The 14,536-nt window shown below is 38.9% G+C and overlaps 1 protein-coding gene across 1 annotated transcript; it reads left to right on the plus strand.

The window, feature by feature from the left end:
- The first annotated feature begins 2,349 nt into the window (after positions 1-2,349).
- slc25a32b (solute carrier family 25 member 32b) lies at positions 2,350-14,401 on the plus strand. Its single transcript, XM_036558700.1, has 7 exons — positions 2,350-2,798; positions 3,672-3,822; positions 4,710-4,795; positions 7,056-7,210; positions 10,917-11,030; positions 11,194-11,339; positions 13,314-14,401. The coding sequence occupies exons 1-7, from the start codon at positions 2,630-2,632 to the stop codon at positions 13,438-13,440; spliced, it is 948 nt and encodes a 315-aa protein (XP_036414593.1). The 5' UTR covers positions 2,350-2,629; the 3' UTR covers positions 13,441-14,401.
- The last annotated feature ends 135 nt before the right edge of the window (positions 14,402-14,536 follow it).

Genomic DNA, 14,536 nt, shown 5'->3' on the forward strand with positions numbered 1-14,536 from the left:
TGCGTACAGCGTGTTGGTGAATAGCCAACGAAAAGAATTTGAATCTCGCGATGCGCGGAGATAAAATCAGAAATGTTTCAGACACACATGAAGGAGTGAGACAGGAAGAGAGCGAGAGAGAGAGAGAGAACAGAGAGGAAGAAAGAAACACAAAGAGAGGGAGAGCAAGAAAGAGTGAAAGAGGGGAGAGAAGACAAAAAATGAATGAGAGAGAGAGAAGATAAAGGAGAACTTGGGATAGAGAGAGAGAGAGAGAGAAAGCTAGAAAGAAAGAGAAGGGGAGAGATAAGAGAGAAAGAAAGACATGAGAAAGAAAGAGAGAAAGCAAGACAAAGAGAGAATAAGAGAGAAAACGAGAGAGAGAGAGACAAAGAAGGAGAGCAAGAAAGTAAAAGAGAGGGGAGAGAGAAGACAAAAATGAAAGAAAGAGAAGAGAAAGCAAGGGAGAACAAGAGAAAGAGAGAAAGAAAGAGTATGGGAGAAATAAGAGAGAGAGAAGAGAAAGCAAGGGAGAACTGGAGAAAGAGAGAGCAAGAAAAAAAGTGGGGAGAGATAAGAGAGTAAGCAAGAAAGACATGAGAAAGAGAGAGAAAGCAAGACAGAGAATAAGAGAAAACGAGAGAGAGAAATAAACAAAGAAGGAGAGCAAGAAAGTAAAAGAGAGGGGAGAGAGAAGACAAAAATGAAAGAAAGAGAAGAGAAAGCAAGGGAGAACAAGAGAAAGAGGGAGAGAAAGCAAGAAAGAAAGAGTGGGGGGGGAGATAAGAAAGAAAGCAAGAAAAACAATCTTTATTTTTACGTGATCATTTTCTAACCTCTCTTTATTCTTAGAATTTAACCAGCTGTTTATGTTACTGTGCCTTTAAGACTAATGTATGTAAATAAGCTCTGCTGTTATTGGCTCGCCTGTATAGTGCCTCATTCAGAGAGCTGTCCAGTCTAAAACACTCTTTATAACTTCGGCGTGAATAGATGCGGCTGAATTCCTGTAGGATCAATGGACAGATCTTTGTAAATGTGTTGGTATTTATGACATCGCAAATACAATGAATTGAAAACAGGCTGTATACTCAGTAATCAATACTGTGTTTCTGATACTGGGGATGGCCGTACGCAGAAGAAATCACTTTAAAATCTTTCTTTTGAGACGGTTTTGAAAGTAATCAGGCAACCCGTTCCTTTAGTAAACACCCACCGGAGTTTCAGACAGTCTAATCTGGCAGGCACTTGTATCTGCTGATTGACATTGATTACCACAAATCCCTTCTAAAGCAGCTTTCCAAAAATTCCACACCACCCCACCCCATATCTTATCAATCTGACCAAAAACAACTGTTAACACAAAATAGAATAAACAGACCGTTTGTAATCACATTGGACCACAACACATTTAACACAATCTGGGTTCAGATGCTCATCTCAGCTAAAAATACCCACCACTGGATCTCAGGTTGTTTTAGAAAACTATGATTCCATTATAGCTAGAAGCACATGAACTCTTATGAGGTACAAACTGATGTTATAATTGATATCAGCACTACAAGATACATATTGATGTTACAAAATTTCAATGCACACATTTCACAGACATAATTCAGTGACACGTAACATGCACAGTTCATCAAGGAAGATAACTGATATATAAGATATTCATTATAATTTTGAGTTGTAAATTCATTTTCAAGGAAATGAATTGGGATATTATAACAAGCAGATCAGTCCTTATGGTTGTGCATAACTGTAGGTATGGTACGCTTTTATATCAGAAAGTAAAATTATGGAATTTGATATCAAATCGAATTCTAAATTGCATCGGCCTTTACTTGTAGGAATTATATTTTAGCATGTATAATTTCATTTTTCACTGAAAAGAGTTCCTGTCTATTCCCAATTCATTTAAACTGAAGAAACAAATAAATGTAATTTTAAACACATCATTGTATTTTAGATGATAAATTATAACAAATGTTTTATATATTTTGTGTATTTTAATAAATGTAAAATGATGCTAATTTACCCTTATGAAAGTATTTTAATTAAAATAAAATGTTATTTGCTAATTTACTTACTATAGCCCTGCTTATCTGCCTACAGCTCAATACTGCACTAAGGAGCGTAGAGAGACTTTTATTTTGAAATATGGAAAAATCGGTGGAATTATCTTTCAACCTTGTAAAGAAATTGCTCTTACAACAGAAAAAAACTTTCTATTAAAATAATGATATTTAAGTGTATTCATAATAAATAACATTTCAATTCAAATAAAATGTTAACATTAGAACACTTTTACCGCAGACTTCCCTGCAGCTCAATTTTGCCATGTTTTAAGGAGCGTAGGAAGACTTTTATTTTGAAATTGTCAGTTGTCTAAGTAGTGACATTTCCACGTTTTGCGTTGCCCCTAGCAGTCAAAACAGGTCCGACAGTGATAGGAAGGTCCTAATGTAGCTAAACCTCGTTTATGCTGGGTGGGTTCGCTGATGAAATGCTGATGAAGTGACTTAGTAGGTGAAACTGTAACTTATAGACTCTGCCGGTTTGTGTAAGCAGGTTTAGTTAGCAAGCGAGCTAACTAGCGCTAAAAGTGAAGGCGCTTCACCTTCAGCTCTTCAGCTCTTTAGCCGAAAGCATGAGCTCCGCGTCCAGCTCCACATCTGAGGCAGCTGTTTCAGTAACGGGCAACATTCAGCGGCTTTTCAGCCATGTGAGGGTAGAAAACCTGGCTGCAGGGCTCAGTGGAGGTGTGGTGTCCACCATGGTGCTGCACCCTTTGGACCTGGTCAAAATAAGGTTCGCAGGTAAGTGTAATTGAACACGTTTGATTGTGGAAAATGCAGATCACAGTTAGGGTTAGTTGAATGGACATCAGCCATAACATTAAAAAAGTCCTTGTTTCTACGCTCATTGTCCATTTTATCAGGTCCACTTACTATATAGGTGCACTTTGTAGTTCTACAGTTACAGACTGTAGTCCATCTGTTTCTCTGCATACTCTGTTACCCTGTTCTTCAGAGGTCAGGACCCCCACAAGACCCCCATAGAGCAGGTACTATTTGGGTGGTGGATCATTCTCAGCACTGCAGTGACACTGACGTGGTGGTGGTGTGTTAGTGTGTGTTGTGCTGGTACGAGTGGATCAGACACAGCAGTGCTGCTGGAGTTTTTAAACACCTCAGTGTCACCGTACTGAGAATAGACCACCAGCCAACAGTGGTCCTGTGGGCAGCGTCCTGTGAGTTGGTAAGTTTCTCTACAGTGGACCATTCTATATGAAACCCGAATGACTTTTATTACATCTTAACGACTTAATTATGCAGAAATTTAGAAAATCTCTGGAATTCCCCTTTAATATGAGAACGTTCTGTGCTCATTTAAGTCACGGCTTCTAAATATAAACCCTTTCCACAAACGTCTTTGTCATCAGTTGTACAAGTTCACTTTAACAGATGTTGCTTACACATATAATATAGATGTATGTAATATTAGGGGCTGAGTTGAACTACATTTGTCTAAGCATGGATCTCACCAAACTGTGCTGGTCAGTCAGGACTAAATGGTCAAGGATTGTATGCAAATGAACTGTATGTGGTGGAGAAACACTTATGGTGAATGCGTGTTTTTATATGCTTGCTGAACTTTCATTTATAACCGTGAATTTGATGTATTTGCAGTGAGCGATGGTTTGGAACTGAGGCCGAAGTATCATGGAATTTGGCACTGCATGAGGAGCATCTGGCAGCAGGAAGGCCTTCGAGGGCTGTACCAAGGTGTGACCCCCAACGTTTGGGGTGCTGGAGCTTCATGGGGCCTCTATTTTTTCTTGTATGTACAATTTTGTCTTTAATTTGTTTACACAGATTATATGAAACAGTTTCTTTGTAACTAACTAGACTGGCACAGATCTGATACCTAGTATCAGAATCAGGTTGATACCAGCAGAAATAATGAATCCAAACCCATTCAGTAACGGATCTAGGCTTAAATATTACACAACTGCTTGTAGCACAACTTAATGTAAAGGAGAGTAAGTCACATAACAACAGTATCAACATGTAGACTAGCGTTAACATGAGAACAGTGAGTACGTAGCTAAGCATTATACTAGAATTATAATTAATTTGTTTTTAAAATGTCAAAATCTGCTCACATTTGTACTGTAATGGCACATCCGTGCCTGTTTACGGTCTCCTGTAGGGTATTAGAGTGGTTTTTTGCACATACTTTTAGTGCATCTTAAAGCTGCACTATGTAAATTTACAAAAATGAAGTAGTCAGGAGATGCTAAAATATGGTTTGTGTGTGCTGCTGTGAGTCGAGCTGTGAAGTCAGAGGCGCCGCATCAGAGTTTTTCGGACCATGTCATACGTCTTTACCTATTAACGTCTCGTCTACAGGCTCAGAAAGAAGCTCCAGCTCGATGGCTTCAAATGCAAAATCAACATTATACTGATGAAGATGATTCCACATGTAGTGTTCAGTTACATATATCGCCAAATCTCCAAAACTTGCATTGTGTAGCTTTAAGTGAACTGCTTTGATTTAAAAAACAACTCCAGTTAAAAGTGTAGCAGTTTTTAATGAATGAACAATATCAGTTTCAAATGATACTCAAGGTTTCAGGATCTGTGTTGGAAAAGAAAAAAATGGTATTGTATCATCTCTGCGTGGAAAAAGTCTATCCATTCACTAACTTCGTCTTTCATTGACAGTTATAACGCCATTAAGGCTTACGCCAAGGAGGACCGTCAGACAGAACTGAGCGCTGTGGAGCACCTGGTGTCGGCAGCAGAAGCAGGTCAGTTCTGGCCACAGCTGGTTTCCATGGACACTGTGGCTATGGGCGGATCAATGTCCATAACAAAATGAATCCATTAAATACTCTGCAGCCTGCAGGTTATCACAGGTTATCTTTTATGAAGGCCCAGTTTCAAGGTGGAATGCAGTAATGAGAGCACTTCAGATATAGATTTAATTATAGGGATGCTAAAATGCACCTGAAGGTGGTGATTCAGCTGCTTCAGTTTTAGAATGTCATAATCAGTTTATAATGGATTCTATTAATATACAGTAAAGTAGGAGCTCTGATTTGGCCAAAGTAAAAGCCGAGCTGTTTTAAATGTAAAAACCCCCCCCAAAAGTGTATTGATTTTACTGTCTATATTCCATTTTGGGGTAAATAGTTCCTCCAGTCGTATTTGTGTGTTCTGTCTACTTTTAATCATTTTAATGAAAACATGGTGCAGTTTGAGATTTCATGATGCACCAATGCACTGAATCACTCCCTAAAGAACTGTTATCAAATGGAATCTTGGTGATGTCAGATTTAGTGTGCTATCAAAGGGCCCATATCCTAGTGTCTTTTTTTTAACCTAATACAGTTGTATGAAAAAAAAGAACAGTCAAATCACGTTTTTATGATTTTTAGGGAACAAACTTAGATGTGTGCAAATTTTAGTGCACAATCTCTATTTATTTGTGTTGAGTTTAACATTAACAGGAAATGGTGGGAAATCATTCCTCACCTAGACTCCCATTCGTTTTCAGCAACACGTAGCTACCACTTAGCAACTCCCTATGAACCACTTAGGAAACACAGCAGCAACTGCCTAGCAACATCTTAGCAACCAACTGGGTTACCATAGCAACATGGTAGCAACCACCTCGGATACCATCACAACCACCTAGCAACACTGCAGCAACCACCTTGGATACCATTGCAACCACCTAGTAACACCTTAGCAACTACCTGGGACACCATAGCAATCACCTAGCAACCACCTGGGATACAATACCAAACCCCTAACAACATAGCAACCACGTGTGCTACCTTAGCAACCACCTAGCAACACCTTAGCAACTTCTTTAAATACCATAGCAACCACCTAGCAGGAAGTGGGAACCATTTAAGCTGTGCAACCAATGTGCGTTTCCTGCAGGAAATGCTTGTTTCTAGTTTATTTTTCTAACCATTTTCCAACCTCGCTTTATTCCTCAGAAATAAACAGGATGTTTTTGCTACCAGGATGTGATTGGCTGCCTTGTATTATTCCTTGTTTTAAAAAAAAGAAGCATTCTGGCCTGAAACACTCCTTATAACTTCAACGTGAGTCGCCAGGGCTAAACTTTGTGACATCACAAAGACATCGATTCAGTTTAGTTTCAATATTTGGACTGTATGAATGGTGCATTTTAAAACTTTCACAACTTTCACAACTGTTTACATACGACATCATTACAACGTATTTCAAATTAGTGAGGGAAATTCCATGATATAGGCCCTTTAAGTCGTAATAGTAATAGCCTGTAGAATATCATCATAATTTACAATATTTCAGAATAAATGTCATAAACAAAACAACATTTCAGACAAAGGAGGCCAGGATTCAGATTTTATTATGGTCTGTCAGGATCATGGCTAAAAAGCTCACACATGGCCTTAAATGAAGTTACGAATTGCTGCTCTAAAATGCTGTTTAATTTACTACAAAGAAAAGAGCTTCACTGAGTACAAAGAGCAGCCGGACAGGATGTATATGTCACGAGCAACGAACCATGTGACTTTAATAAAGCTTAATGAACCAACACCGCAGACTTATGACTCATGTCTCCGAATAAGGAGGCGGAAACACATTCATTTTTCAGCCTCAGATAAAAAGAATTGCTTTTTCTTGTTTCCATCCTAAATTTCACCTAAAGTAGTCGTTAATTTAGGCCACACAGTCGACCATTAATATCACTGCTGTCTATTAAGGTCTTTGGTTTTGCTAATCTGCAGGTCATGTATGTGATGTTTAAAATGATGGTTTGGTGAAAAAAGTACATTTATACAGTATTCCCCTTACCCCAAGAGTAGTTCATCAGTTTGCTGATTCGGCGCTCAGTGCCAATCATTAATTACATTAGCCTTGTGGCTCCGGTGCAGAATTAAAGAAGAAAAATGCTCTTGTCTTGGCTGATGGACTACATCTGGGGTAAAGGAGTGATTGTGTTTGTTTTTTTGTGTTAGTTTGATTAAAAAATAAATCAGTTTAATGAGAGATGCTGCTGTTTTTTAGGGGCGATGACTCTCTGCCTTACAAACCCCATCTGGGTGACCAAGACGCGTCTGGTTCTGCAGTACAGTGCCGATCCGAGCAGCAAGCAGTACAAAGGCATGGTGGATGCGCTGGTGAAGATATACCGTCAGGAAGGAATACCGGGACTGTACCGGGTAAGACACACAAGGCTTAAAGGAAAACTCCAGCGTTTCAGCCTCGTTGCTATCTGCCGCATTTGTGTCTTAGACAGTTAGGGTTGGGTGGGCGAACAGTAATAACGCATACTGTGGTATTTAAAAATGATGACGTGTCAAATTCCACGTCGCAACAGCAAAATATACACATTCCACTCATTTCTATTTTAGAGGTGTCACTGATGGTGGTGTGGGAGCTCACTGACAGAAAGAGGGGGAAAATCTTCAGAACGACTAAGCATTATAGCGGCTCAGTGACAGCTAAGAGCTACACTCACCACAGAACTGATTTGATTTCAGCTTTCTCTCGCTCCAACACCTGTCACTTGATTTTTGCTCTCTCAGGTATCCTCTAAACCAGGGGTCGGCAACCCAAATGTTGCCATTTTGTCCTTTCAGCAAAAATTAAACCACACTGGCAGCCGCAACATTTTATGTCCATTTTATTGAAGTAACATTTTACCGTCTCAGTATGAGCTAATGTTCTAGTAAAGGCTAAAAAATATAATAGAAACAAAAACGCAGACTCACTTTGCTCTGCTTTAAGCTTTAGCTCAGCTATAGCTGCTTTTCTCGCATCTCCGGCAGGATACCTTTCGTTTAACGGTCTCTTGTAAAATGTCTCTCAACGTTTGAGTTTTTACGAGGCTGAAGTCATCTTCTCATTCGCCATCCTGTTTGAATGCCACCAGAATGTAACTGCTGCACTATTTAAGGTGGAATGGGAGAATTCAAACAAGAAGCTGGTGAATGAGACTTTTGACCTCGTGACTTTAGTGTTTGACAGCTTCTCTTTGATTAAACATATCAGGAAACCAGCTGCAGTGATTATAAATGCAAATAAGTCCACTCGTCTCCAAATTATCCATGTTTGTCTTAAATCTTTCTCTTTGCCTTTTCATTAGCTACTAGCTAGGCCAGATTGTTATCTGTGTTGCTATGATGACCAGCAGTTTGCGCCCTGATCTTAAGGGTTAAAGGGTGAATTAGCAGTTACACATTAACTCCAGCATTTGAGATCATTTATTGCTAATACTGTGTTTTACAGAGCTTTATTTTACTGCAGAGGAGGATTATGTTATGTTTAATGAAAAATCGAATTCTGCTGTTGAGCCGCATGTTGCCGACCCCTGTTCTAAACATTTGTCATTTTAGCATCAATTTGCTACAACCAGGACTGTACTGGTGGTATGTTTGGCCTCGTTAGTTTAGCCAAAACGCTACAATCCCAAATACCACAGAACAGGTTTGATTTCAGTTTTCTGTCATTCCAACGCAAGTCACTCAACTTTCGCTCTCTCAGACTTTAGCTTTTGTTGTATAAACTTGTTTCATTTAGTCACAGTCAAACCTGTGCTGTGATTGGGTGGCACTGTCTGGGTCTGTAGCGCGCTTGCTAAGCTAACGTTACAGTAGCTGATCCGGCTACAGATCTAAACACCACAGAACAGGTTTAATTTCACTTGTTTGTCCCTTCAGTGTAAGTTTTTTTTAACTTCACTCCCTCAGATTTAAATCATTATCATTTAAACTTGAGTCAGTGCTTTAGTTAGCTAGAATCCAATATGTTCTGTGGTAAGCAGACCTGTTATCATGCTAGCTAAGCTAACGCTAACCAGTTCCTCTATCCTAGTTAGCAGCACTGTTTAACATTTTTCAGTTGTTAGATAGATGGCTTGACATTTATTAAGTGATGGCCTGAAAATTGTACACTGCGTTCACTTATTTGGTGACACTTACTCAAAATAAAACTGCTGATTATTTTCTGTTTTGAAATATAGCAGGAGATGACTACAAAAACGACACTTATACATCATTATCGATACATTAATACCATAAACCGCAGTAATATTTGGAGACGGTTTGAAAGTATGAAACAAGTGGATGCGATTAGCCATTGTGATCAGGTTAAATATTTTATATAATATTTGTGACAGCCCTAATCGTAGCTCTATGGCAGAGTACAACTACTTTATGGAAAAACAAATACAACTCCACTTTTTGTGCATTTTGACCAATCCGTTTGGTATATGAGAGGAGTAGCTGTTACCCAATCCTGATACTTTCTGTACGATTCTAGCTGTTTTACTTGAAAACAATATGAAACTTCACCAGTTCATAAAGACTGTAGTCCATCTGTTTCTCTTTGTTAGCCCCCTTTTACCCTGTTCTTCAGTGGTCAGGACCACCATGGACCCTCACAGAGCAGGTACTATTTGGGTGGTGGATCATTCTCAGCACTGCAGTAACACTGATGTGATGGTGGTGTGTTAGTGTGTGTTGCGCTGGTCTGAGTGGATCAGACACAGCAGTGCTACTGGAGTTTTTAAACACCTCAGTGTCACTGCTGGACTGAGAATAGTCCATCAACCAAAAACATCCAGCCAGCAGCGTCCTGTGGGCAGCGTCCTGTAACCACTGATGAAGGACTAGAGGATGACCAACACAAACTGCAGCAGCAGATGAGCTATCGTCTCTGACTTTACATCTACAAGGTGGACTGACAAGGTAGGAGTGTCTAATAGAGTGGACAGTGAGTGGACACAGTGTTTAAAACTCCAGCAGCACTGCTGTGTCTGATCCACTTGTACCAGCACAACACACACTAACACACCACCACCACGTCAGTGTAACTGCAGTGCTGAGAATGATCTACCACCCAAATAGTACCTGCTCTGTGAGGGTCCATGGGGGTCCTGACCACTGAAGAACAGGGTAAAAGGGGGCTAACAAAGTGTGCAGAGAAACAGATGGACTACAGTCTGTAACTGTAGAACTACAAAGTGCACCTATATAGTAAGTGGAGCTGATAAAATGGACAATGAGTGTAGAAACAAGGAGGTGGTCATAACGTTATGCCTGATCGATGTATATAGATGATGTAAAAAATGCATGTAGATCTGCTAGAACATGGTGTAATTCTTTAAATTGATATTGTTAATAAACGGAATGTTCAAATTGCACTACAAATTCAGTTGCTGTGCGGAGGTTGACAACAACCAGCTATTTCTGCCATTTAATCTACTCCTTATCGTTCATAATGTGTTTTCTCAAAGCTGTCATTGCATTAATTTGATATGCCATCATCTAATTGCCTTTTTGAGCTATGAACATGAAAACACATGAACAGATACTTACGGAGTCAGAATTGTTCACAGTGGTGGTGAATGGAACCAGGTGTCTGAAGAGTTTAGTGCTTCTAAAAGCTCCCTCACAGACAGTTATTACACAGAATGGTTATGATTTCACAGCCTGATGCCTTGAGATATAGTTTTAAGGATTTTAAGGATTGATATATCTGACTGTTGTTTTGGTACTGGCCATGCCAGCCATGTCTGCTCCACTGCATCTCACATTATCATGACCTGTTGATATCATAAGTCATGAATAATGAACTCAGTCAGGCCTGTGAAGAATCTTGGTGAATATTTCGTCATACTGGTTCAGTGGTTGGTGTGGATTCTGGTAATAGGTGGTGGATGTTGCATAAGCAGAAATACCATCACTGACCACAAGGGGGAGCACTTGTGCTAGGAGAGAACATACAGGGCAGTGGCACTGTAAATGAGTTCTCCAAGCTTGCTCAAATGTAGCTAATCAGTAAATGTCAGTGAGTCAGTGTCCTGAAAGGCAGTTTCTTTGTTTTGCCTTGAATGAATCGACAATTTCCTCTCTTGGTGTGTAGGGGTTCGTTCCCGGCTTGTTCGGGACATCTCACGGAGCTCTGCAGTTCATGGCGTATGAGGAGCTGAAGAGGGACTACAATAAATACAGAAAGATGCATTCAGATGCTAAACTGGCAAGTATAAGTTACATGTTCCCACCACCCACCAATGTGCTAAGACAATTTTACAGATGTTGTGTGAAATGCTGCACACAATTTACATTTACAAAACCAAAGACTATGATATACATAAGGATTGTGACTCAATGTTCTTTCTCCTGTCCGTCCTCCTCTCCAGAATCCATTAGAATACATTACCATGGCAGCTTTGTCCAAAATCTTCGCTGTGGCCACCACTTACCCGTACCAGGTGATCCGAGCTCGCCTGCAGGATCAGCACAATAGTTACAGGGGGGTGGTGGATGTCATCAGGAGAACGTGGAGGTGAGCCAAACATGCACTCTGTCCATTCTTTCTATTACACACACCGCAACACAGATTAATATGACAACAAACAAATAAATGAAGAAGAGTAGGATTAATCCTGTGCTATAAAATGAACCGTAGAAATAACCCCAGGTTATATTAAACCTGTGATTTAAAAAAAACAAACTGTAAAAATAATCTAATTTTATATTAATCTTGTGCTTTAAAATGAAACGTACAATTAATTCCAGGTTATTTTAATCCTGTGCTATAAAACGAATGATAGAAATAACCCTAGGTCACATTAATCCTGTGCTATAAAGCAAACTGTAAAAGTAACCCCAGGTTAATTATTAATTCTGCGCTATAAGACTCCAGGTTATTTCGATCCTATACTGTAAAATGATTCGCAGGAATAATCCCAAATGATATGAATCCTATGCCATAAAACAAACCGTAGAAATAACTTCGGGTGATATTAATTGTGCTTTAACACAAACTATAACAAAATCCTCAGGTTATATTAATCCTATGCTTAAAAGTGAACTGTAGAAATAACCCCAGGTCATATTAATTCCATGCTATAAGGCAACCCATACACATACATATAATCCTATGTTTATCCTGTGCTATTTACCTTACATAAATATTTATGTAAACTTGGTATAAATTCATTTAAATATACATACATTTACATAAATATGTATATTTTTCTCACAAAGCCTGTAATTATTTAAATGTAATTACATAATTACATGATCTACTTATTTAATTACATTTATCTTTGATGTACATATTTTTTTTGATAAGTTAGAGCACTTTTTGTTTCAAAGGCATGAAAAATGAACATGAAGAGGTAAAAATGTAAAGGATGCTTTTTCTCTCCACAAAGCACGACTGCATATTCGAATCACCATAAAATATCTCCTCTTTTTCTTACAAACACAAATGTGCTAATGGATTGAAAGTTTAAAATCTTCACGATCCACACAATGTCTCTGCCTGTTTCAATGAGCTACGAGTGAGAAATACTTGCCTCTTAAACCTGGCCACTTTTGAGGGTTAAGGCTATCGTCTGATTTGTTTATCTAATACTATGCTGCCTTATTACACCTCGCATTGTTTCTTAATCTTCAATCATTGCTTTAGGTATTGCGCAACACTAGTTCAGAGTTGAGTAGTCAATATGGAGCATTTATTGGTGATTGAGTACTGGCTGTGTTCTGCTTCTGCATTGATAGCTTATCTGTTTACTTTCAACCCTGTACCCTCCATTCTGATTGATAAGGAGCAGTCAGTCTAGTGGCTGGCTTTGAAGACTTTAGATTGCACTGTCATGCTTGTTATTGGCATTTCAGCCCCAAAATCTGCACAGCTAAGCCATAAAATTGTTTATGAAAAAAAGGACCCCTGATTTCTGCGTAGGCATAATGCCATAGCAGACTGAATGAAATAGAAGGAGGACTGACTGGGCAATATGGCCAAAAATCTTGCCTCTATATATTTTTTTATATCATTTAATATCAGTGATTATGTATTTGGAAATGCGTGTATAATAATGTTAAGTTTTAACTCTATTTTGAGCATTGAAGAAAAAACAAAAGGTCTTATTTTACAAACTTTTATTAAAAAAAAAAACATTCCTCAAAAATCTTTTACCGATCAAATAATCATTAATGTTTATAACGGTCATTCCGGTCATGTCATAAAACTGGATTTTTGGATAAAGCCATTTATTCAGTCACACTAATTGCTGAGTGTATCACAGCTCTGAGAGTAATAATTTAGAGTAATATTTAGAGTTGGTAATCATTATTATGAGATCAGTTAAGTCAGTTAAGAAATAATCTCATTAGGAGATATTAAATCATACGCATGAGAACTTTGTTATTAAATCTTACTAAATTTCTGTTCAAGTGGTGAAAACTGGCTTCCATACTAAGCTGTCTTTGTCCTGTAATAACGAGGCATTCTTCCCTTCTCTTTGGACAGAAACGAGGGTCCCCTGGGCTTCTACAAAGGCATGGTGCCCAATCTGATCCGAGTGACTCCTGCATGCTGCATCACGTTTGTGGTTTACGAGAATGTGTCCAGTTTTCTCCTGGGCCAGCACAAATGAGCTAGAGATCAGGGGGTGACCGCACCATGCTAACCTAGAGCGAGTACACTCGCCTTGGGGGGAGACAACATTGAGCACGACCCCCGGGCCAGGCCTGGAGGGCACAAATGTGGGTCGGGGGTGGGGGGTATGGGGGGGTCAAGGTTCTTTTCAGAGAACCTCTGTCCAATAGATATGGACTTGATGTGGCTTTCTGTTGTGGACTGTGGAACTGAAAGTAGCCAAGTGCAGGGAACTTGCTTTTAGCTGAATGAGGGTGTACTGGAAAGCTGACGTAGGGCTGTATGTCTGTCTGTATGTGTGAACATACATGAGCCAAGCAGAATATTATAATAAACCTTTTATTAGAAAGGTTGTTTTTCAACAGTGCCAAAAGAGAAACTTGCTTGGTTTTATTTAAAGGGGAATTATATAATTTCTTTTAGTTTAATTCATGTTTAACTCAATCAATGACATGAAAATGAAGTCATTCAGAGCAGTTTGATGTGAAGTGGTTCATTGTAGAGAAATTTACTAACTGATTTTTCTTTACAATGGTGGTCATAAGAAGCAGGGGTCAGGATGTTGCATATGTCATGTTGATAGTTTTAGGCCAAATCTTTATCTTAAATCTATGTGACAGGCATCAGGCAGTGTATTTATAACCAATTTATGTAATAACTTTCTGTGAAGAAGCTTTTAACAGAACCAGTGTGAACAATTCTGACTAAGTTTCTCTAGAACACTAGATTTCCCATTAAACCACTCTGAACAACATACATTACCTCTTAGCATCTGAAAAAGTTGCTGGAATTCTCCTGTAAGTAATTTTTTTACTTAGATTAGCAAGAGGATAGGTGATATTTAAGATGTTTGTGTGAGCGAGAGAAAGAGAACGTGAGTGCCTTTACTTTACCTTCCTTTATATTAGAACACCGATGGAAACTTGTTCAGTGCAATGTAATAAATCTCTCTACAGACAGTACGGGTTCCAATTAGTCTTTATTTTAAACTCCATTGCATTCTATTCTCGAGATGCTAATTCAACACATTCAGAGGTACATATTTTCTTTGTGTTTTGAGCATCATTTGAAGGAATTTACAGCTTAGTTTTTAC

Source organism: Colossoma macropomum, unplaced genomic scaffold (genome assembly GCF_904425465.1).
Source record: "Colossoma macropomum unplaced genomic scaffold, Colossoma_macropomum, whole genome shotgun sequence".
NCBI classification, from domain to species: Eukaryota; Metazoa; Chordata; class Actinopteri; order Characiformes; family Serrasalmidae; genus Colossoma; species Colossoma macropomum.

What these genes read in the sequence shown, in the direction of transcription:
- slc25a32b (XM_036558700.1), top strand. Translation starts at nt 2,630, where the DNA reads ATGAGCTCCGCGTCCAGCTCCACATCTGAGGCAGCTGTTTCAGTAACG. An exon ending in GGTCAAAATAAGGTTCGCAG is followed by an intron (nt 2,799 to 3,671) that starts GTAAGTGTAATT and finishes ATGTATTTGCAG; the next exon opens with TGAGCGATGGTTTGGAACTG. An exon ending in TGGGGCCTCTATTTTTTCTT is followed by an intron (nt 3,823 to 4,709) that starts GTATGTACAATT and finishes TTTCATTGACAG; the next exon opens with TTATAACGCCATTAAGGCTT.